Raw genomic sequence first — 21,830 nt, 5'->3', positions numbered from 1 at the left:
TAGGTTATTTCATATACTATAGTTTTGTAGTCATAGTTTAGAAAATTAATTTATAAATTATTTAGTATATGAACTACAAAATATTACACATACTTCTTAATATTCCAAAAAATAAAAAAATATTATATACACATAAAAATATACACTAACATACCATATAGACATATACCTTTGTTTAATTATAGAAAACAAAAGTAAGTTTTTAAAATTTTATATTCTATCTAATAACAAATATAATGTAATTAGGTTCTAAATTGTATAAAACGTAAGAAGAAGAAAAACATTCTAAACAAAATTATAAATTGATTAGATAAAAGTTAATTAATTGAAATTTTGAAAACTAAATATATTAAAAAAATATTATTTAAAATACAATAATTTATAATTTAGTCTCGCGGTGTATGGCGTGTTAAAACCTAGTATACTAACAAAAAGTTGGCAATAGATGAAAAATTACAAATCATCATCAAGGTTTATAACGAGGTTCTATCTCAAAAATTAAGTTTCTAATTTCTAAATTGTGACACGGAGAGTATAGGTCCAATCGAATTATCCACACTTCATCACGATTTGTAAATTTTGTTGTTTTGTTTGTGGTGTAATGCATAGCGGTGATGATTACTTTGGCATGTTTAGTGAGGCATGTTTGGATCACACAACAACCATCCAAATTATACTGGTTTAAGTGCGGTTAACAATTTTTTTTTCTTTTACTAATCTTTTTGTTTGAAAAACTGTGAAAATTTATATCATCATCAATGCAAGAACATTCGAGTAATCAATTAATCAAATTTTCATGGTAAATTTGAACCATATTTATTTTAGTCATTGTTTTCTTGTTTTTTTTTTTTTTTTAACTCCATGTTTTGTCTAATTCATTTGATCCATATTAACAACACTAGTTCGGCCTGTTTTCTATAGTCTGCTTATTTCGAAACAACCATTCGGGTGCACCCTTTCATAGTTTCAAACGCTAAATGATTGATCAAAATCTCACAATTGTTTCGACTAGTTTTCAAAGAATTTGTTGACAACATCATGCATGACCATTTTTTTTGGATGTATGAGGCAATTGAGTTCTGAACATCTTATTTCTTTTTGAAATATCTACATCACATGTTTAATGCTTCTGGATTCACCCACCACACCAACTACTATCCTATTCAACTATTTTTTTTTGTTTTTGTTTTTCAACAACATGCATCATGGGATTTCATCTTAATTATTTGTTTCGTACAAACAAAACATCAACATTTCTTTTTCATCACTCATTACTGCCGCAACATTCCAACAAATAAATCTTATAAACAGAATACTTAACAAATCTAAATAAGTTCTTATAATATATTTTTTACAATCATTTATGCCATGATGTTTAAGTTCATCCCATTTGTATGTTGTGAATAATCTAAGAATCATCATCTTCCATATAGGTCATTAAGAATCGAAGCAATATCTAACCTTGATACGTGTGTACATGACTTGCATGGTAAAAAATAGAGTTACATAAACGACAGTCCCAATCAAGAAGGTAAATAAGCGTGCCTTAGTGTTTAACACAATGAATTAATTTCTTTCCCTTTTATTTTTCTTTCTATTTTCCTTTTTTAGCTTTTTTCCGGGAAAGTGATAGAAACTTTTGTCTCCTCGTTTTGAAAGTTAAAGAACCTTTAAACATATTTTTTCTCTTTCTTCTATATATTCCTCCGACCCAAAAGCATATGGCTTTGCTTCATAAACCAGAAACCCGCCGGATGAATCCAAGGGGTTAGAAACGGTCCCCTTTTGTTGAAATAGCAACTAATCATAGAGGAATAATGACACATCTCTCTCTTTCTTTCTTTCACTCATGTCACTTTATTTTATTTGTCTCATTTCTTGTAAGAATATCAATTAAGGCTTTGTCTTTTTATGTTGCTATGTCACTCTCTCACCGATCTGTTCCTCCTCGTTCAGTCCTTTTTTCTCCACACTCTCTGCGGAAAAATTCAAAAGACTTTGCAGAGATGATGCTATTGACAATGAGAATGAAAACGGTGCTAGGTTTCAAACATCCACATTACACAATTACAGATCATGATTCAACAAAACAGATCGATATAGATTGTGACAAACCCATCAGCACTACAATGCAATATGCAGTTTACAAAGCAGATCGTGCTTTGTGGTCCTGTTTCTCTATCAATCAATAATCAGAAACGAACAAAGACTATGGAAACTATCTATCCTTGAGTTTCTCTCTCTCTGTCTCTGCTGGACTAGTTTTGCTGTCTAATTCTCACAGGCCAATGAATGGTTTTCAAAAGGCTCGGTTGGTTCTCCACAACAAAAAGTGAAGCTTCTTCTTTTGGGTTTTGGCACATCATTTACTTCTCAAGTTCTAAAGTACATAATGAGACTTTCATGAACAAATATCTCATCATCCAATTTGATACCATAAACACTTGGCAATGTCAAACACAAGTATCTGATTAATAGACACTAATACATTGTTACAGAAAAATAGATAAAATGAAAATGGGAGTTACAGACAGATCTTGTTGATAATATTCAGAACAATCCATGGCAGATCCAAGAAGCAGAAGATGATAATCAAGTGGAACATAAAAAGAACAGAGTACCTTGAAATTATTTTGCCAGTGCACCAGGTTGATGAAGACAGTTCACTGGTGAATGGTGTTACGTGTAAACAAAGGGAGCAGGGAGATTTTTTTCTGGCCAAATGTTTTCAATCAAATGCCCAGAAACAAAAAAAGAGACTTGAGGGAATGTAAACTAAAGCTAGAGCTAAGCAGAAGCAGCCAAAGGTTTTTCTACAGCAGATTCATTAGGTTTCATGGAATTGAAGAGTTCTAGAACATCTGCATTGTTACGGATATAGTTTGGGCACAGAGAGAGTAAATCCTGTGCCTCACTGTGCCTTGCAGACTTAAACATGGTTTCGAATACACGCAGAACCACTGACATAGATGGAAAGTTCTTCGAGGTCATAGCCTTCAGGAAACCGAGAGCTTCCGTGCTTTTTCCAGTTGTTGAGATGTAATTCATGAAAGGGTCAAGGAAAGGAGGGTACCCGTGATCTTTCATTATTGGTAAAAGACTCAAAGCTTCTTCAAACCCACCATCTCTTGCAATCTTCTTCTTCAACAGATCAGTCACCAAGATTTTGTACGTGCTGTGACGAGGTTTCAGCTGATTTTGTTTTACTTGAGCACTCAAAAGCTTGTATGCATCTCTTGCCTGATTCTTGTTGCAATAAGCAAGAACCAACTTCTCAAATGCAACATCAGCATAGGAGACTCCCGCTTTTTCAACCATTTTCTCGAAACACACTAACGCTTCATCAAGTTCCCCGGAAGCGCAATACCCTTCAATTAGAGATGCCATTGCCTTGTCATCTAGATTGTTTCCGGATGCTTCCATAAAGTCAACAAATTCATCAGCTTCCTCTTTCTTTCCCTTACGACTAAGACTTGATGCAATCATGCTCTGCAGATCACTACTAGGAACATAGCCTCCTTTCTTCATTTCTTTCAACACCTCATTGCTCTGTTCAACACGATCCACGCTTCTTAAGGACTTTAAGATAGATTTAAGCAAGGAATCCGTCAAAGCGTTACCATTTCTGGTATAAGCTTTCACGGCTCTAGAAAACAAATCCATATCTAAACTCTTAGCAGTGACAATTTTCTTGAGCAACAGACATAAGCAGTGTGGTGTGGGCTTGTTAGTACTACTACCCACCATTGCAATCTCGAACAAGTCAACAGCGTCCTTGATCAATTTAGTCTGGCAGAACCTCGTTGAAACTCTAACATAAGTCTCTATCTCCACTTCATAACCAGCACTTCTCATTTCTTCGACGATGTTCTGAAACCTATCGAGAAACTTCTCTCTCCCCAAAACCCTAGCCACAGCATTATATGTTTTCTCATCATGCTTAAAGAGGCCAGACTCATCAATCCACCTGAAGAACAACAAAGCTTTCCTGGGTTCAACGTCAAGACTTTCAACAATCATCTTCACTAAATCACTTTGAAACTCAACATTCAAATCTTTGACTCGTTTCTCGACATCATCACCCCATTCTTCTTTCATCACAATCTTACACACCTTATCGCAAACATTCTCAGCCGAATTATCTAAACAATCTGAAGAGAAAAGCTTTTTCAGCCTCACCAAATCACTCTCAAGCCCATCTTTCTGAAACTTCTCACCAACATTATCTCTAACATTAGCTGATAAACCATGTCCTTTCTTCTTCATAGCATCAACCAAACCCCAAAACTCAGCAACAAGTCCATTACCACCGAGAACACGAAGCATCATGTTATAGCTTTTCGAGCTAAGCTCCTCAGGAGTAGCCTCCTTAAACCACTGGAAAACCATTTTCGCAACATCTGGGTTTGATTCGAGCTTTCTCAAAACCTTCAAAGCTAAATCTTGGCTAATCACGACATCACTCGATTCCAACTCTTTCCTAATCTCATCCTCACTATTCAATCTGCTAAAGATGTCAATCACGGTAGCCTCAGGAGAAGGTTTCTCTTCAACGGCAGGCTCGGACGAGAAGCTTCTTAGACCAACTGAGTTCAGTAAAGAGCCAGAGCTCGTCGTCACTGGGGATCGTAAGGGACAAAGTTGCTCGCTTTGTTGCAAAGCTCCGACCCGGGAACGAATGTGAATGAAAGAAGAGAGAGATCGGGTTGAAATGGAGGTTACCTGAGAACAAGGAGAAGGATAAGTAAGATGAGATCGATGGGAGCTTCGAAGAACCAGTAATCGCCATTGTTGATATCTCATCTTCTTCTCTGATTCGATCTGGGTTTGATCTGAAACAAAAGCTTGATCCTTTAGAAAGAAACGAGAGCGAGACTGAGTTACAGCGATTGCGAGAAGCTCTGGGAAATGTATGTTTAGGGTTTTAGCAACGACGAGGAGGATTTTGATCTTTTGAGGTAATGAAACCATCTGATTCACAGAGAAGGTCACATCGCAATGAATGACGCAAAGATAAACTTTGATAATTCGACTTTCGCCCCTAATTTCATTATAGTTACTGTCTTGGTCGTATAGTTTTAATTTGATCAGTATTCACCAGAGTATTTTTTTTTTTTTTTGCAGCATCACCATGAGTATAATTGTGAGTATACATCATTGCCTTCATTAATAGATATCTATCTTTTGTTTTTCTTAGTGTTAATATCCTAAGGAAGTTCTTGTTATTTTCGTGTTCGCAATTTTGGGTACTTTATATAAAATATTTGCCTAAATTAATTGATATTTCTTGATTTTTTTTGTTTGTTTGCTTCTGTGAACTTTAAAAAATCGAAATGAGAAACTCATGATAAGCGTCAAGTGCATTTAAATAAAGATAAGAGATTAAGTTGTTGGAACATAAAAAGAAGGTGTTGCTGATCAATCGGACGCTAAAATACATAAAGTAGATCCAAACATACACCTAAAGGGGAGATCAAACATTAAAAACATTACAAGACTAATTTAAAAACAACAACATCAGCAACAACAAGTACGAGATGTGAATATCATGAGAATCAATTGATAGAACTCCCACGTTTATTTAAGATCCCCAACAATTAATTAGAAAAAGGGAAATTATAATTAACTCCCAAATTTTGATTCGATTGGAATCGCTACTTGTTCATGCCGGTCTTGTCCTTGACAAAGTTAACGCCTCCGGCTGCCGCATCCGATATGTTCTTTCCAGCCTTTACGTATACAAAGCAAAAAAATATCAGAAATCTACGTACTTGTATGAAGCTTATAAAGACGTTTATTATATTTCTATATATGTGTGTGTGTAGAATGTTTACTTGTTGAGCGGATGCTCCAGCAGCGTTAGCAGCATCCTTGGCCTTGTCCAGCAGAACATTGCTCTTCTCCTATACAACATCATTGTCAAACACATAATCAGTTACATAATTATGAACTAAACAAGAAAATGAAAGTTTTAGCTAAAAGCTTTGCAAGTATCGAATACGCTAAAACATATACACTTTCAAAACGTTATTAAAATTGATCAAAAGTTTCAAAGAGTTATATTAACTTCAATTTTTCTTTTCGGTTTTCTAAATTTGTGTCAAAAGAGATCAGAAAGAGACCTCAGCTTTGCCAGCGGCCTGACCGGCTTGGAAGGCATTCTTGTTGGTTTCCGACATTTTTTTTTTTGTTTTTGTAAGATATTGTTTCTTAGAGAATTGCTATTGTATGAATGATGAGAAGAGTTGTGGGCTTAGGGGTTTGTATTTGTAGGCCAAAATGGAAATGGTTGTGTGGTGCCACGTGTGATCTTTAACCACGTGGGTTGCGTTTGATGGTAGGATCAGTTTTGCCTTATGTCGGTAGCTTTTTTTAATTGGCTGTTGTAGACTTCACGTGTTGTTTTTGGTTATTTTTATGATGTTATTGGATAATGGGTAGTAGTAGTATGAGAGGACTCTTTCTGTGTGTGGTCCTCTCGCCTCCGTGTTCTGTGTTTTTTTTTTTTTTAAGTTTATTTATCAAAATGTGTTTTTCAAAATATCTTGAAAAGTGTATGTTATTATACATTAAATTACTAGTATAGGTTTTTTTTTTTTAGTTTTTAACAATATAGGTGCTCCTCTATGGCTGTAAATAGAAAATATGTAACGTGGGTTTATACGTTTGGCAAACATTTCGTGTTATCATTGGCGAGGAAATTAAAACTTCCTAACATGCAATTTCAACTTTTATCAAAAGAGCTTTATTAAAAAAAAAAATGATGCCTTATAGAATAGGGAGGGACCTATTATTTTTAAAGAGTTATTATATTTTTTTTCAGATTTCTAAATTTGTGTCAAAAGAGATCAGAAAGAGACCTCAGCTTTGCCAGTGGCCTGACCGGCTTGGAAGGCAGTTTTGTTGTTGTCCGACATTTTTCTTTGCAGATATTTTTTCTTAGAGAATTGCTAATTGTATGAATGATGAGAAGAGTTGTGGGCTTAGGGGTTTGTATTTGTAGGCCAAAATGGAGATGGTTGTGTGGTGCGACGTGTAATCTTGAACCACGTGGGTTGCGTTCAATGGTACGATTGGTTTTGCCTTACGTCGGTAGCTTTTTTATTGGCTGTTCTAGACTTCACGTGTCGTTTTTGTTCTTTTTTTGATGATATATATTGGATAATGGGTATGAGACTCCTCTCGCCTCCGTGTTCTGTTTTTTTTTCTTTTAAGTTCATTTATCAAGATGGGTTTTTCAAAATATCTCGATACTGAATGAAGATACGTTAATAACATTAAATTACTAGTATAGGTGTTCTTTTAGGTTTTAACAAGTCTTTTAGGTTTTAACAATATAAGTGCGCCTCTATGGCTGTAAATAGAAAATATATAACGTGGGTTTATGCGTTGGGCAAACATTTCGTGTTATCATTGGCTAGGAAATTAAAACTTCCTAACATGCAACTTCAACTTTTATCAAAAGAGCTTTATTTAAAATAAAAAAATGATGCCTTATAGAATAGGGGAGGGGGGAAATGTTTGGCGAGTTGAATGTTGTGTTTGCCAAACCGCCCATATTTCCAATTTTTAAGTTATACAAAAATAAAATGAAAAAAGATTATATAAATTAGTTTTGAGTTAATTTTTGTAAACAGCACCAAAATAAATTTTGTTTCCAAATTTAGCACATCAAATTCTAAATATAACACAATTTATTTTGGTTCCAAATTTATTTTGTCATAACATAACTAACTATAAATCATTCATCAAAACTATCAATCATGCTCTAGTGTTGTGCTCCGGTAGAGACTAATTGGCTCATTTGAGTGAACAATTGGCTCGTTTGAGTTAATCTGTTCTATTTATTATTAAATATATATATATATATATATATATAAAAATCATTCATGTTGGAACAATTAGCTTTGTCCCATTTACCAGGAGATTGTGCTGCAAGTAGTTTTACAAGATTTTGAGTCAGGTTTCCCTACATTGCTCAAAGATAATATGGTATCCTCACTTCTAATTTTTTTTCTCACTTCTTAAAAAAGTTTTAGCTACTCATTTGGTTTATTTTATTTGCTTAGTCTACAAATATATTTAAGATAATGTTAGTTTTTCAAATATAAGATAGTATTAGTTTTCATTTTCAATAATTATTTTGTATTAATTTTTAATATTGATATGATGCACAAATTATTTTTATATGAAAAATATAAGTCTTACCTATCAAGATTAGTGCATCAAAGTAAATGAATTTTATTATGATGTTATATACAGTTAAATTGTATTGTTAGGTGAAATGAGTGAACTTTTTGGTTGTTTTTATATAAAAAATCAAATAAAATATAAAATTAACATTTGGAAAACTACTAAAAATTCTACAATTTTTTTTGTAGCGGGTTAATTAAAAGGACCTAATATAGTATATGAATATAAAAGTGAGTTAGAATAAATTTTTCTAAAAAAATATAATTTAGAGACAAATATAGAGATGTATTACAGATATCCTAAATCATATTTGGGTTCATACCCTGGAAAGAAAAATCAAAGCCCATATAAGAAGAGATAGATTTCCTATTGCCGATGGAATATTCCTAAAAGATCCTTCTTATCTTACTTTGTGTGTATAAATATTATCTCTTCATTTATCAATGGAGACGGCAAGACAAAAAAGAATGTCGAGAGAACGTTGCTTGAGGGTGGAATCGGTGCTGCAGCTTCCACACGACGTAGTAGAGCGAATCCTGGAGAGAGTTGCGGTGAATTCTCTGCTGAGATTCAATTCTTCCTCTTTGTAACTTTCAACAACTCTATGATTACTCTCTCGGATTCTCTAGGCTTGGATTCGGTAAAGACATATTCACCAGCACATACAAGCCCGTTTGGCTATACATGCAACTCTTTAGAAAACGCTACCACATGCGAAGTTTTTGACTTTACCACCAACGCTTGGAGGTATGTCACTCCAGCTGCTCCTTATCGCGTCCATGCTCCCGTTAATCCCGTGTTTGTTGATGGGTCGCTTTATTGGTTAACCGACTGCAAAGAAACCAAAGTTGTATCTTTCAACCTTCATACCGAAGCTTTTCAAGTCATCTCTAAAGCTCATTTTCTCAATTTCTCCAATCCTTACACGATGGTCATGTGCAACCTCGATAACCGCTTGTGTGTATCCCAGATGAAGTTGTCCAACCAAGTGATATGGTCGTTCAGTTCAAGCAACAAGACATGGCACAAAATGTATTCCATAGACTTCGATTTAACTCTTGTTTGGCATGGACATGGTATCCGAAATTACCCAAGTTACGCTCTCATGCCACTCGCAATTCTGAAGAAGAAGTTGTTGTTTTATGATCCTAAGCTAACTGGACAACTATTTTTTACACGTGATTCTCTGAAATCAAATGGGATGAAGTTGCTTTCTCCGCTACATCCACTGGAGTTCCTGTTTGTTATTTCCCGAGTTTAATCTCTATTTTATAGATTTGGTTAGTGCCAATTAATGCTTCATATGTAACATTTGCTTCTTTCTTCCATCAACTATTTGTTTCTCCAAGTTTTGGAAACGCTCAAACCATCTTGGCAACTTTAGCAACAACATTGATGGTGAATTCCTTATTTGATTGCATGCTAATTTTTTTTCGAATCAGTTCTACGTTTATCAACGGTTTACTTCCCCAACCCGTCTATTTTGAGAATTCCAATTGTAAAATTTTGCGGACATCAAGCGAGATCAGCTATATATATAAAGAAGTTTACGTTGAGATTGTTTAATCCCCCTGATAGATATCAGATAACCAAATGTAGAGGTATGTAAAAAATTTGCTTTGGTAAGAATGTGCTAAAAATTTGCCTTGATAACTAGTTCTTTACTCAGCAACAATGTGGGTTCACCTTTTAAACTGAGAACCTATAAACATATTTGTACATCTATAAACAAATTTGTACATCTTTTCAACTCCAATAGATTACCTAATGATGGTGCAATGGACCCAAATATTTAGTTGTTCCTTATCCCCCTAGTGTACGACTGTACGATATGATTTTCGTCATAATTTTGAAGGTGTCAAATGTAATTGTTTTAGTTAACTGGATGCTAATTCTTCCATATATAGAACGTCTAAAGTTCTGTCTGAGATGATAAGTCAATTTGGAAATAATGAATTCAACTTACTTTGCACTAATTCATCTAAAGAGGGGAACATGGAATATCAGGCTAACACTTGGGTTTCCATCTTTTTTCTCTCTTAGAGATTACTATTAGAGAATGTTGCTCTTTTTATTTGACACTTTTTTTTTGGGCAAATTTTTATAAGACACTAAAATCATGAAAATGATCATAATAATAGATATATTTTCATAAACTCGATCATCCGAATTCACATAGACCAGACACAATCACTGGTTTAAGGGAAAGAAGAAGAAAAAATTATTCATAACACATTCTTATTCGAGATAACAAAGTAAGAAAACTTGAGCTTATTAGAAGATTCCCTTATTCCTTCTCGTCATCGCTGTTGCAGCTACTGTTGCTGCTCCACTCACATTTCAAGGTAGATCTCGGAGAACCGCAATACTTTCCTAGCTTCTCAAACCTCTGATACATCACTGTTCCTCTCTCTTCTCCTAGAGACTCCATTATCAACTCACTGCATCCGTAATCGTCTAGGTCAACAGAGAGACCTGAGTTGTACCCCATCTGTGCGACGCTACAGTGTACAGCTACTGAGAATTGCTTTGGCTCGAAGCATGTTAGCACCTTAGAGACCAGGTGGCTCAAGTCCATGGTTGTGAAATCGTACCCCACTGCTTCAAAGCTAGCGTAGCTGAAACCAGCTTCTGGAGTGACATGGATGGTGGAGATCGCATCATCTTCGATGCTGTTCATCGAGTAGCCACAAGGCTCAAACTCGAAGTCACAGATTTGGGATTGAGGAAGTATCTTCCTGATGCCAGAGTTATCAGTCATGGAACCAGCCGAGCTTGATTCGTTCTTGTAGAAGACAGATGCCTTGTCTTTGTCCAGAGCAGTCATACACATCTCGAGCGTGTAGACATTGTTGTTGTTGTTGTTGTTGGCCTTCTTGGCAGATGCAGAGTAAACATGCCACTTCTTGGTTTCATCATCGTTGCCCATCAAGTACGCAACACTGCTCAAACCCAGCTTAATAAAGTGACCGTCAAGAACAGAGACTTCTTCAGAGAAGTTACGGTGAGGGAATGGCTGGCCTCCAGGACAGAGGAAGTTTCCACGAGTGTACCTCACTGCCTTGACCTCAAGAGAGAGGTCACCAGCTAACCTCAAGAGTGGCTCAATAGAGAGGAGGAGCTTAGTTGTGCCGCAAGTCTTGATAACGATCTTGTAAGGGAAGATAAAGAGACTGGACTCAGAGAGAACATAAGAGTCAAGCTGTTCGTTGGAGAGAGATGAAACGATCGTGCACTCAGCAGGTTGAAGAATCTCATCGATCTGAGACTTGGCTAAAGCACGGAGCCCTTTGCCTTGAGTGTCAAGAAAGAGACCAGGCTCAAAGAAAGTAACTTCAAGGCGCTTCTCGTAGCCTTCGAATCCGATAGCAGACATGGCCATCTCGAGTTTGTTGTTGAGAGGAGAGAACGAGAGGATATGGGAACCAGAGCTTTGAGAGAAAAAGTAGATTGTTGTAATAGTTGGAAAGCAATGGGAGGATGTGTGGCTAGTAGTACTCAGGATGGCCTCTTAGCGCAGTTGGAGTAGACAGAAGATTTGAATTTCTTGATTCCACCGAAAGGACGAACGTCTTCAATGCTGTAACCGAGGGGTGCTTCGTAAAATAAGGAACTAGTGCTTGAATTCTTATTACCAGCTTTCGATTCCATCATAATCTCATTCACGCTTTTTGCTGTAATTTTACAAAATAATCAAAATTAGATTGAATCTTAACCTAGAAGATACAAAAACAATATAATTTAGAGAGCATCATTAACATAATCAGATTAATATTGTTTCAACAAATCCAGTTATCTCACAACATTATTTCATCAGATCTATGTAACAACAAACCACAAAGAATCACGATCTAATTATAAAAAAAAAAAGGAACAACAAAGATGGGTTCATAAGTTAGAGAGGACTTACATGTATAAGAATATTGAAAACGATCCGGAGTTTATAGTCTCTTCTTCTATTGAATACAGGATATTATAACGAAAACGAAACCTGAGAAAACAAATCAAACGCCACACAGATTAATCAGGCTGAACATGATGATGATGATGTAAACAAAGAAACAGATCTCTAATAAAAAAAGGCTAAAAGAAACAAACCTTAATAAGGTGAGATTGATTGAGGAGAAAAAAACTCGAAACCTTAGAGATTGAGAGATGATGATTTGGAAACGAGTTTGAGAGAGAGATGATATTGTAGAGAAATAGATTGTGTAGAGGTCTTGTTTATATAGTGTCAAGCCCAGATGCTTTGTGAGGCTATTAGGGCTCGGGGTAATTTACGTATTTACCCTTATAAGAGTTCTTTGTCCAAAATATCCTTTTACCCCCTTCTTTTTGTGGAAATAATATTAAAGGTGCGAGATTCGCGACTATTCTGAACCACAAATCCAATAAAAGCAATAAATCTTTTTTTATTTTATTTTAAATGCTATTTTTGGTCAATATAAATGATTTTAATTGGGATTTAAAAACGAATCTGTTAGGTGTGGGCACGAACGAACAAAGCAGTCACGTTTTTGATACTCACAACGATTTCTGACCACGAAAAAGATAACATCGAATCTCGTCGTTTTATTTTTAAGTAATTAATAGTTTTTTTGTCAATTACGTTTTAGATCTTCGAGATAGGCTAAGCCACAAAAACACTGTTGCCAATAAGAGAAGGACACGTGTATATACGTCCTAAACGACCCGTTTTAAGAGTTTTCGATACTCACAAGAAAGAGACAAAACAAGAGTTGTGTGGGGTTCGTGAGCTTTGGTTTTAATGGGTAGAGTGGGGCCCAGAGCATCAAAATGCTCTTTCCTCTTTCTTTCTCACCATCTCCGCGACTCATCCGCTAAAAAGGGTAACCACTCAATATACACTTTTTCCAATAAAAAACATACTAGTAAACAAACAGAGAAAACAAGATTAGTCTCCCAAATTCAGTTAACCTAAAATAATTAAAAAAGTGATGGCCAACTAACGGTTTTTTATCCCTTAATTTCATTAGTTTACTAACGCTTTTAAATCAAATTAGGATACTCACCATATACATTTTATTAAAACTTGAGTGTTTGACAAAAGGCTAATTACGTAGGTAGAAGAACTGTTCCTTGTAGTTCAAGTGGTACAAATGATTCGGTTCTAGTAATTGATGAGATTATCATTTGCAGTAGGTTTCAAAATCTCAAGTACATCTTCTAATGATGTAACATGCCATAAGATATCATCTATATTCTATACAAATTAAATGGAAAAAAAAAACTATGTATAAGCGACTGTTAAAGGTATTTGCTTACATTTAGAATACTCATAGATTTGGGCACAAGGACATTGGTTTGATGTCGAAAAACACACTCCAGTAACAGAATCCTTGTCAAACTTGTGAAGAAAAGCTACAGAAAACATTATACATGTCAAGTTACTTAAGCTAAATCTTTCAAGGTTTTTGTTAGAAGTACATCTTACTATTGTTTTACTGCCTGAATTCTGTGTGAAAGATGTAACGTTCACTACCCGTGAAGGCGTGAAGGCGTGAAGGAAGGAACATTGCTGTTTTTCAGAAGTGGCAAAAGAAGGTTTGTCAAATAGAATGGACCAAGGAAATTTTTGATTCTTTAAAAAAAAACATACTTATTTCTACAAAGCAAAAATAAAAAGATAGTAAGAACCTCTGAAAGACGCCCGTCTAACTGAGAGAAATCAAGAAAGATTTATGGCCTTAGTCCAATGAGGACTAAAAAAAAGAAATATGGTTCGTGTGATAAAACCAATGTGACATTCTAATGTCTAGCCAAGCCCAGAAGTAGAATTAAAAATCCATAGACACAAAACGAAAAACAAAACAAGTCTTTAATTAAAACTGGAGGCATTAAATCATGACATAATCAAAGCAATGATTCACACAACCAGTGATAACATAACACAAGTGTGAAGTTTTGATGCAACAAGAATAGGTAAGCAAATTGCGAGTAAACATATTACTTCATTTACACCAGTGATAACACAAATTGCTTTCGAAGATCCATTATGTGGATAGATTATAATTTGACTTAAAAAAGACTTCAATTATATGCCCCCAAAAGAAAGACTTATATTGTTTTCACACGAGGTGTGTATATAAAAGAAGATAAAAATTTTGCATCAAAAAAAAAAACTGAATGAGAAGAATCTTGGTGAATTCGGTTTCGGTTTGATTCATTTGAAGAATATCAAACCCTATAGTTGAACCGGGTTGGTCGTTTGAGCCTGTTTAGCTACGGCTTTCTCACTCTCCTGATTCATTTCTTCCAAACGCTTTGCTACCTGGATGAGATTCATAACAAAAACAGACAGTGACACAGAGCTTCAGTTTCAAGTATCTAAAGGAGATAGCTTTTTAGTGTATACGAGCAGGAAAGAGAGAAGAACCTTAATGGAATAAGCCAGTGGAAGCAAAGTATCAGGATCCATGGCATCTTCAGGGAAATTCCTCAGAGCATGCATGAGTTCCTCAAACGGCAATTTCAACAAATCATCATGGCAATACTTCAACAATGCTAAACCAACTTTAAACACAACGTTCACACCCTGTACCGACAATCAAAACAAAGATATGATACATTTTTGAAAGAGACTTTTGATAACTGTAAGATGTTGAATGTGAATTACCTCGGCTAGAAACACATCCCAAATTCGTAGAGCCGCAGGGAAAGGAACTGAATACGAAAAGACAGTTATGAACCATTGACTTGCATACATACTCGGATTGATCATTTCTTGAGTGAAATGTTCTCCTAGTTTCGGCATTAGCTCCCTTACCAACTGATCAAACTGTAATAGATATTGCTGTACAAGAGGAAGTCCTGCCTACATTTACACAAATCAAATACATCTCATATCATTAAAATCGCTGAGGAATTGATATTCTGATTTCAAGCATAATGTTCCAAAGAATACTATCACAACTTCAGGTGAGAAGCATTGACAGAGAATGAACCGCTAATCATGAAGACTCTAATTCATGAAGGAAAGGATTTATTAATTATTACTTTAAGTCATTTTCTTACTATCCCTCAATCATTTAAAGCGGCTCGATCGTTTTCAAACTACCGTAATTCAAGAGGCAAGTAGCTACAACATCGGTATCTTCTAGAGTAAAGATGGACTCACCTGATACAATCCTTCCATTGGGGAGTGAACAGCTCCTTTGAGTAATGCAACTAATAACCAGAAGGCATCTTCTTCGCTCATATAAAGAAGCAACAAACCGGCTACAAAACCCATTCCCTGCAAATTGTGTTTAGAACCATAAGTCTTTAGTATCATCTCAGGGAAACAAGAGGAAAAGACCAAATTTCTAGACAGACCTGAACGTATCCAACATCTCTGTCATAAACAGAGTATGCTTTTAGAACATTGTATAATGATCTTTGGCCTGGTCCATGTCTCTTCTGGAAGAAGACATGTGATGGGAAAGTACGGGAGATATCCCTAATGATGTCAAATTCTGATGCTGATGTCTCATAAATCACCAGTTGCTATAATGAAATCAAGAGTAATTATCAGTTTCTTTTTCCCTCAGCAATGAAGCCAAAGAAAACGAAACGTATCAAAGACACACAAGGAGATAATGGTTACCACATAAACACCAGGATTCATAAGCAAAAGGTCTCGACTTCCAGAGATCAACTGCCAGACGAGACCCCTTAAGCAATCTGGGATCCCTTTTCGAATTCGCCTCTTGACAACATGAGGTTTTCTCCTAACGTAATGCTTCCAATCACTACCTCCAGTTCCAATCATCTTCCTCCATTTTGTCACTCTTCTCTCCTCCCTAAAGAATTTAGCACCAATGGTCAAACAACTGATTCTCAAAAACAACAAGAAGAATAATTTTTCAATGAGACGTACTTGTCATATGAACTAGATGATGATTTAGTCTTGGTGAAACGATGAGGAGAAGAATTGCCATGTTCCTGCTTAAGAAACCCAAATCTATCAACCGGTACAAGCAGAGGGACTGGTCCTAGTTCACTGTCATCTGTTATTTTTCTCTCCATTTAACGAACCTGAAAAAGACAACCATACTCAACATCTCTTAATATCCCCAAACATTGTATCGAATCAGACCTAAAAAGCTTTCTTCAAACTCAGATCATCATCATCTAAGATCCTGGAGCTTTAATCTCAATATGACTTAAAAAAGGGCATTTGCATAAAAACGCAATCAGCAATTCAAGGGATTTGTAGATACAATTCGATCCATAGAGCAGCACCAAAAACGTAAACAGCACGAAAATGCTGAAGAAGAGATAACTGCATATATATACTAAATGGTAATCAGTTCTTTGTTTCTACTAGAGAAGAAGACAACAACGATCCAGAAAAATGAAAAAGTGAAAGATCGACACTTTATCAGAGAAAATTCGAAACCCACCAACATTCCGGTGTCAGATCAAAGAGGGTTGTATCCAAAACCTTAACTTTCTAAGTCAATCAACGGAGACGCCTACTTTAAAATTTTCCCAGTAAAATTGATACCTGAAGAACAATGGAGCGATGAAATTGAGATGACTTAAAAAGGAAGGAACTTGGAAAAGAGCAAGGGAGACGTTGGAGATCACATCGATCACTCTTACGCGTGATTTTATCACGTTCGTTCCTGTTATATAATTTGTTAAAAAAAACAAAAAAAGCTTTAGAAGCTTATCGCCATGGAACTTTTATACTTTTTCCTTAGAGAATGTAAACCAAAAAGAAAACACGAATTCGGTTCAGATTCAGTCTGGTCTGACCGGCTGGTTTAACAGCATAAATACACAAATCCTACGTAAATACATTTGTTTTTCGATAACCGAAACTAGAAAGATGATGATGAAGTTAAGAGCATTGACTAGCTTCGTTTCGTCTCATGAGATTGCCCCAACTGCCACCAAAGCTCCAAACTTTTGAAGGCTGCTCGATCCAAGGACCGTTCATGATGTTCAGAATGCTACATGCTTCACTGTATTCTAGCTCCGGCAAGAGTTTCGGGGTCAGTAAGAAGCACCTACAATACAAGAAAAAAAAAAAGACCCACACATTGTTTCTTACTTTTAAACACACACATTTCAAAGCTTGAGGGCAATTTCCAAGGCTTATTGCAAAAAGGACAACTTACTGTGGTGTGTTTGGTTGGCTTGCAGCTCTAACCAATTGTTGAAACATCTTCCTTTCGTTTATAGGATCCATACCTGCAGAAGCAATCACAGATTTTAGTATTTCTATTTGATGTTTCTTAAAGTAGATAAAGCATTACTACACTCTTTACCTTGATTAATCTCATCAACAACCCTGAAAGGACAGTTTGTCAGATCTTGAAGAGAGACAAGGTAAAGGATAGTTGAGACAGAACGCTCTCCTCCAGATTGGTGGTGAGAACTTAGAACCTGTAGTTTCCCTGACTCCCTGAATTTCACTTTGATATGTATTCCGTATTGATCAAAGTCGGTGTCACGCTCATCCAATGAAATTTCTCCTGCAACTGCCATTTCTTGAAAGTTGTGGCTGAAAGTTTCATTTATCTGACCAACAAGCTGTCTCAATGTCGGAAGCCATTTCTCCTTTAGCGAATCGATATCTTTCAAGCATTTGCTCAGATCTCTTTTATCAGCTTCGAGCTTTGTAGAAATAGTTTCTATCTGTTTTTGGCGATGTTCATACTCTTGCAGTATGTTCTCGTTTACGAAAAGGATCGAATTGGCTTGAGACATATTGTCTTGTATAGCCGCTTCCAATTCTTCAATTGTGGTAGGCATCTCGACGAACTCCTTTTTAAGTTCAGGTGTGATGGTTGCAATAGATTCTGCATTCCTCTTGGCAGCTGCTAGCTGCACCTGCTTTCCTTCTACCTCTTTCTTACAATACTCAACGCTGACAGATAGCTGCTGTGCCACTTTCTCATATTGTTTGATATTGACTTCCGACTCTCTGATCTTTCTTTCCAATTCAATAGAAGCCATATGCTTCTCGGTGTAACTCCACCTATGAGCAACAGAATCCACGAGCAATTTCTTGAGATTCATCGCATATGTATAGCGGTCAGCATTAGCTCTGGAAGCCTGATCAATCAGCTTAGCAACTGAAGCATCCATGTCCTCCTCTTGCTCCAAGGATTGTAGCTTCATCTTCCTTTGCTGGTAACGGGTTTCCAACTCGCGGCGTTTTTTCTTCTCCAGATGCGAAGCATTAACTATCTCCTCCCTTTCTTTATGAAGTTTAGCGGCTTCTTCTTCCAAAAGTCTTTGCTCTGTTTGAAGACTCTTGAGAGTTTCCTCAATGGATGAAATAGCGTCTTCTAACTCCTCCTTTCTTGATCTCAGTTTCTCAAGCTCCCCAACGTCCACCCCACATAATAAAAGACGTGATGGATATACAGAATCTACACTTGCAGAGGAATGACCACCATACCTTGAGGAAGACCACCGGTAGTGATTGTCCGGTGTCCAAAAATCTCTAACACCCAACTTGGAGACTTCTTCAGCCCTCTGATCAGTAATCTTCGATCCAATGTACGAGTCATCCAGACCAAACTGGGAAGTTAAAACCTCCTTGATGGCGTCAGGAGCATCAAATATCTGATCAAGCCGAGCATGGATCCCAAGGGAACGCATCTGATCAGAAATATGAAAGGAAGCCTTTTGATTGCCGCCTTCGCCCACAAAGTTTAGAACAGGAACGTCGAATCGTTNTTGTCTTGTATAGCCGCTTCCAATTCTTCAATTGTGGTAGGCATCTCGATGAACTCCTTTTTAAGTTCAGGTGTGATGGTTGCAATAGATTCTGCATTCCTCTTGGCAGCTGCTAGCTGCACCTGCTTTCCTTCTACCTCTTTCTTACAATACTCAACGCTGACAGATAGCTGCTGTGCCACTTTCTCATATTGTTTGATATTGACTTCCGACTCTCTGATCTTTCTTTCCAATTCAATAGAAGCCATATGCTTCTCGGCGTAACTCCACCTATGAGCAACAGAATCCACGAGCAATTTCTTAAGATTCATCGCATATGTATAGCGGTCAGCATTAGCTCTGGAAGCCTGATCAATCAGCTTAGCAACTGAAGAATCCATGTCCTNAATCTGAGAGCTCAATTCTTCAAGTTTGGCTACAGGACGTTCATATACAGGCAGATCTTGGAGTTCTCGTTCCGCAGCAACCAGATCCTCAGTAGCTTTCAGAATCCTTTCTTGGCGATGCTCTTCTTGTTTCTTCAGTTCCTCCAGTTCTTTGTATGTTGCCACTACACGTGCTTCTGCCTCATCTTCTTTCTCGAGCAAGTTACCACGGTTTCTTCCATTTGCATCCAGGAGATTCTTAACCTTTTTGCAGTTTGAATCTATCTCTGCTTTATCCTTCTTTTGCTTTTCAATAGGTTCCTTCATGCTGTTCAAATTCCTTGCAGCGTCATCCAATTTTTTCTGGGCTTCCTTCATTCTCTTCTTAGAATCCATGTACTCAGCCTTTCTCATATCATAATTTAGCCATGGCAATTTCTTCTTCATAGAATCAACCTTAGTCAAAAACAACTCTCTCTGCCTAACACGTCCCACATCCTTCTCTTGCTCATCAACAAGAGCCTTAAGCTGATTCAGCGTCTCCCCATTTTTCTGCACAGCTCTCTCAAGCTGCTTCAGTTCACGGCTTTTATCAACAAGCGCGCGATGATGGACTGGCAACTGAGGATCACCAACAGCTTTTTCTGTCTCCTCCAAAAGCTGCACAGGAGTTAACTTAGCAAACTCGCAAACCCTGTCTTGTGGCAAGAACTGCGTAAGATTGTTAACTTGGATGTTAAACTTCTGGATGATCTCAACTACCTCCCTCTTACTAGTCGCGTTACCATTGAACATCCACTCCGACTTGTTCCGTGTATCGATCTTACGGCAAATCGTAAAATTTTCTTCGTTGGTGTTCCCTCTCAGAGAGATTTTGACATAGCCAGAATCTTCTCCACGCTTAACATATGCACCAACACTGGTTGCTCTACCAAGAAGCTGAGGCTCACCACCAAGACAAAGTGCAATGGCACAGACGAGAGAACTTTTACCTGATCCGTTTGGTCCAATTACAAGGTTCAAACGTGATCCAGGTTTGCATACCAAGTGATCAAACGTCATGAAATTGTGAAGCTCGATTTCGATAATATTCCCAGGCNATTTAAGAGTTTGTTATTTGCATTCTCCATGTCCTTCAACTTATCTACGGACTGCCTCAGGGTGAATTTCTTCTGAGACAAAAGCCTCTCGTTGTCCACCTTCTGACTCTTGTTCCGGTTAATGCTCTGATGCAGCTCTGCAATCTGAGAGCTCAATTCTTCAAGTTTGGCTACAGGACGTTCATATACAGGCAGATCTTGGAGTTCTCGTTCCGCAGCAACCAGATCCTCAGTAGCTTTCAGAATCCTTTCTTGGCGATGCTCTTCTTGTTTCTTCAGTTCCTCCAGTTCTTTGTATGTTGCCACTACACGTGCTTCTGCCTCATCTTCTTTCTCGAGCAAGTTACCACGGTTTCTTCCATTTGCATCCAGGAGATTCTTAACCTTTTTGCAGTTTGAATCTATCTCTGCTTTATCCTTCTTTTGCTTTTCAATAGGTTCCTTCATGCTGTTCAAATTCCTTGCAGCGTCATCCAATTTTTTCTGGGCTTCCTTCATTCTCTTCTTAGAATCCATGTACTCAGCCTTTCTCATATCATAATTTAGCCATGGCAATTTCTTCTTCATAGAATCAACCTTAGTCAAAAACAACTCTCTCTGCCTAACACGTCCCACATCCTTCTCTTGCTCATCAACAAGAGCCTTAAGCTGATTCAGCGTCTCCCCATTTTTCTGCACAGCTCTCTCAAGCTGCTTCAGTTCACGGCTTTTATCAACAAGCGCGCGATGATGGACTGGCAACTGAGGATCACCAACAGCTTTTTCTGTCTCCTCCAAAAGCTGCACAGGAGTTAACTTAGCAAACTCGCAAACCCTGTCTTGTGGCAAGAACTGCGTAAGATTGTTAACTTGGATGTTAAACTTCTGGATGATCTCAACTACCTCCCTCTTACTAGTCGCGTTACCATTGAACATCCACTCCGACTTGTTCCGTGTATCGATCTTACGGCAAATCGTAAAATTTTCTTCGTTGGTGTTCCCTCTCAGAGAGATTTTGACATAGCCAGAATCTTCTCCACGCTTAACATATGCACCAACACTGGTTGCTCTACCAAGAAGCTGAGGCTCACCACCAAGACAAAGTGCAATGGCACAGACGAGAGAACTTTTACCTGATCCGTTTGGTCCAATTACAAGGTTCAAACGTGATCCAGGTTTGCATACCAAGTGATCAAACGTCATGAAATTGTGAAGCTCGATTTCGATAATATTCCCAGGCAAAAAGTCATCTTCCCCTCTGGAGATTTTGGGACGCTTAGCACGACGTTCAGACATTGTTGTTTCTAGGTTAACCTGAAAAGTTACAAAATTTGTATATGAAATCCCCCAAGCTTAACAATGCAGAATCGAAAATTAGAAAGTTAACTAAAAGCTTATAACTTTTAAATCTGGGCAAACCCTAAAACCAAAATTGAAGAAACGAAAAAGTAGAATTTGGTCAAATGGAAACTTGTAATCACAAAAAAAAAAAAAA

General features: G+C 37.0%; 5 protein-coding genes across 6 annotated transcripts in view; all 5 read right to left on the bottom strand.

Moving 5' to 3' along the window:
- LOC104735622 (pentatricopeptide repeat-containing protein At5g15980, mitochondrial-like) lies at positions 2,400-5,011 on the bottom strand. Its single transcript, XM_010455444.2, has one exon. It carries the CDS (start codon positions 4,969-4,971, stop codon positions 2,788-2,790), a length of 2,184 nt encoding a protein of 727 aa, XP_010453746.1. The 5' UTR covers positions 4,972-5,011; the 3' UTR covers positions 2,400-2,787.
- On the bottom strand, positions 5,351-6,970 carry LOC109128505 (stress-induced protein KIN2). The gene is made up of 4 exons (XM_019235083.1): positions 6,918-6,970; positions 6,123-6,179; positions 5,835-5,903; positions 5,351-5,729 (listed from the first exon to the last, which is right to left on the bottom strand). The coding sequence occupies exons 2-4, from the start codon at positions 6,177-6,179 to the stop codon at positions 5,655-5,657; spliced, it is 201 nt and encodes a 66-aa protein (XP_019090628.1). The 5' UTR covers positions 6,918-6,970; the 3' UTR covers positions 5,351-5,654.
- LOC104735620 (S-adenosylmethionine decarboxylase proenzyme 2-like) lies at positions 10,311-12,402 on the bottom strand. The gene is made up of 3 exons (XM_010455442.2): positions 12,292-12,402; positions 12,104-12,184; positions 10,311-11,867 (listed from the first exon to the last, which is right to left on the bottom strand). The coding sequence occupies exon 3, from the start codon at positions 11,573-11,575 to the stop codon at positions 10,481-10,483; it is 1,095 nt and encodes a 364-aa protein (XP_010453744.1). The 5' UTR covers positions 11,576-11,867; positions 12,104-12,184; positions 12,292-12,402; the 3' UTR covers positions 10,311-10,480.
- On the bottom strand, positions 14,138-16,828 carry LOC104735619 (EVI5-like protein). 2 transcript variants are annotated; one of them, XM_010455441.2, is made up of 8 exons: positions 16,703-16,828; positions 16,073-16,230; positions 15,800-15,995; positions 15,529-15,699; positions 15,332-15,448; positions 14,831-15,028; positions 14,591-14,749; positions 14,138-14,485 (listed from the first exon to the last, which is right to left on the bottom strand). In XM_010455441.2, exons 2-8 carry the CDS (start codon positions 16,219-16,221, stop codon positions 14,399-14,401), a joined length of 1,077 nt encoding a protein of 358 aa, XP_010453743.1. In that variant the 5' UTR covers positions 16,222-16,230; positions 16,703-16,828; the 3' UTR covers positions 14,138-14,398. The 2 variants fall into 2 exon arrangements, with proteins under 2 accessions (XP_010453743.1, XP_019090434.1); XM_019234889.1 differs by lacking the exon at positions 16,703-16,828 and adding an exon at positions 16,599-16,683.
- The window catches only part of LOC104738006 (structural maintenance of chromosomes protein 5-like), a 5,416-nt gene continuing 458 nt past the window's right edge, over positions 16,873-21,830 (bottom strand). Inside the window, exons 2-6 of the mRNA XM_010458245.2 lie at positions 20,356-21,649; positions 19,045-20,248; positions 17,472-18,916; positions 17,322-17,394; positions 16,873-17,210 (exon numbers count right to left, since the gene is read on the bottom strand). Of these exons, the coding sequence (XP_010456547.1) occupies positions 17,042-17,210; positions 17,322-17,394; positions 17,472-18,916; positions 19,045-20,248; positions 20,356-21,631 (4,167 nt within the window). The 5' untranslated portion in view covers positions 21,632-21,649 and the 3' untranslated portion in view covers positions 16,873-17,041. The remainder of the gene's footprint in view (positions 17,211-17,321; positions 17,395-17,471; positions 18,917-19,044; positions 20,249-20,355; positions 21,650-21,830) is intronic.

Source organism: Camelina sativa, chromosome 13 (assembly GCF_000633955.1).
Source record: "Camelina sativa cultivar DH55 chromosome 13, Cs, whole genome shotgun sequence".
Classification (NCBI taxonomy): domain Eukaryota; kingdom Viridiplantae; phylum Streptophyta; class Magnoliopsida; order Brassicales; family Brassicaceae; genus Camelina; species Camelina sativa.
Note: the sequence above shows the minus strand (reverse complement) of the source record. Positions and strands in the feature narration are given on the sequence as shown.

Excerpts from the sequence above, each read along its gene's own strand:
- LOC104735619 (XM_010455441.2), bottom strand. The coding sequence starts at position 16,221 with ATGGAGAGAAAAATAACAGATGACAGTGAACTAGGACCAGTCCCTCTG. Across the intron at positions 15,449-15,528 it reads GAGATGTTGGATACGTTCAG|GGAATGGGTTTTGTAGCCGG; the intron begins GTCTGTCTAGAA and ends CACAATTTGCAG. Across the intron at positions 15,029-15,331 it reads CAATGGAAGGATTGTATCAG|GCAGGACTTCCTCTTGTACA; the intron begins GTGAGTCCATCT and ends GTGTAAATGTAG.
- LOC109128505 (XM_019235083.1), bottom strand. The coding sequence starts at position 6,179 with ATGTCGGAAACCAACAAGAATGCCTTCCAAGCCGGTCAGGCCGCTGGC. Across the intron at positions 5,904-6,122 it reads AGGCCGCTGGCAAAGCTGAG|GAGAAGAGCAATGTTCTGCT; the intron begins GTCTCTTTCTGA and ends GATGTTGTATAG. Across the intron at positions 5,730-5,834 it reads CTGGAGCATCCGCTCAACAA|GCTGGAAAGAACATATCGGA; the intron begins GTAAACATTCTA and ends GTATACGTAAAG.
- LOC104735622 (XM_010455444.2), bottom strand. The coding sequence starts at position 4,971 with ATGGTTTCATTACCTCAAAAGATCAAAATCCTCCTCGTCGTTGCTAAA.
- LOC104735620 (XM_010455442.2), bottom strand. The coding sequence starts at position 11,575 with ATGGCCATGTCTGCTATCGGATTCGAAGGCTACGAGAAGCGCCTTGAA.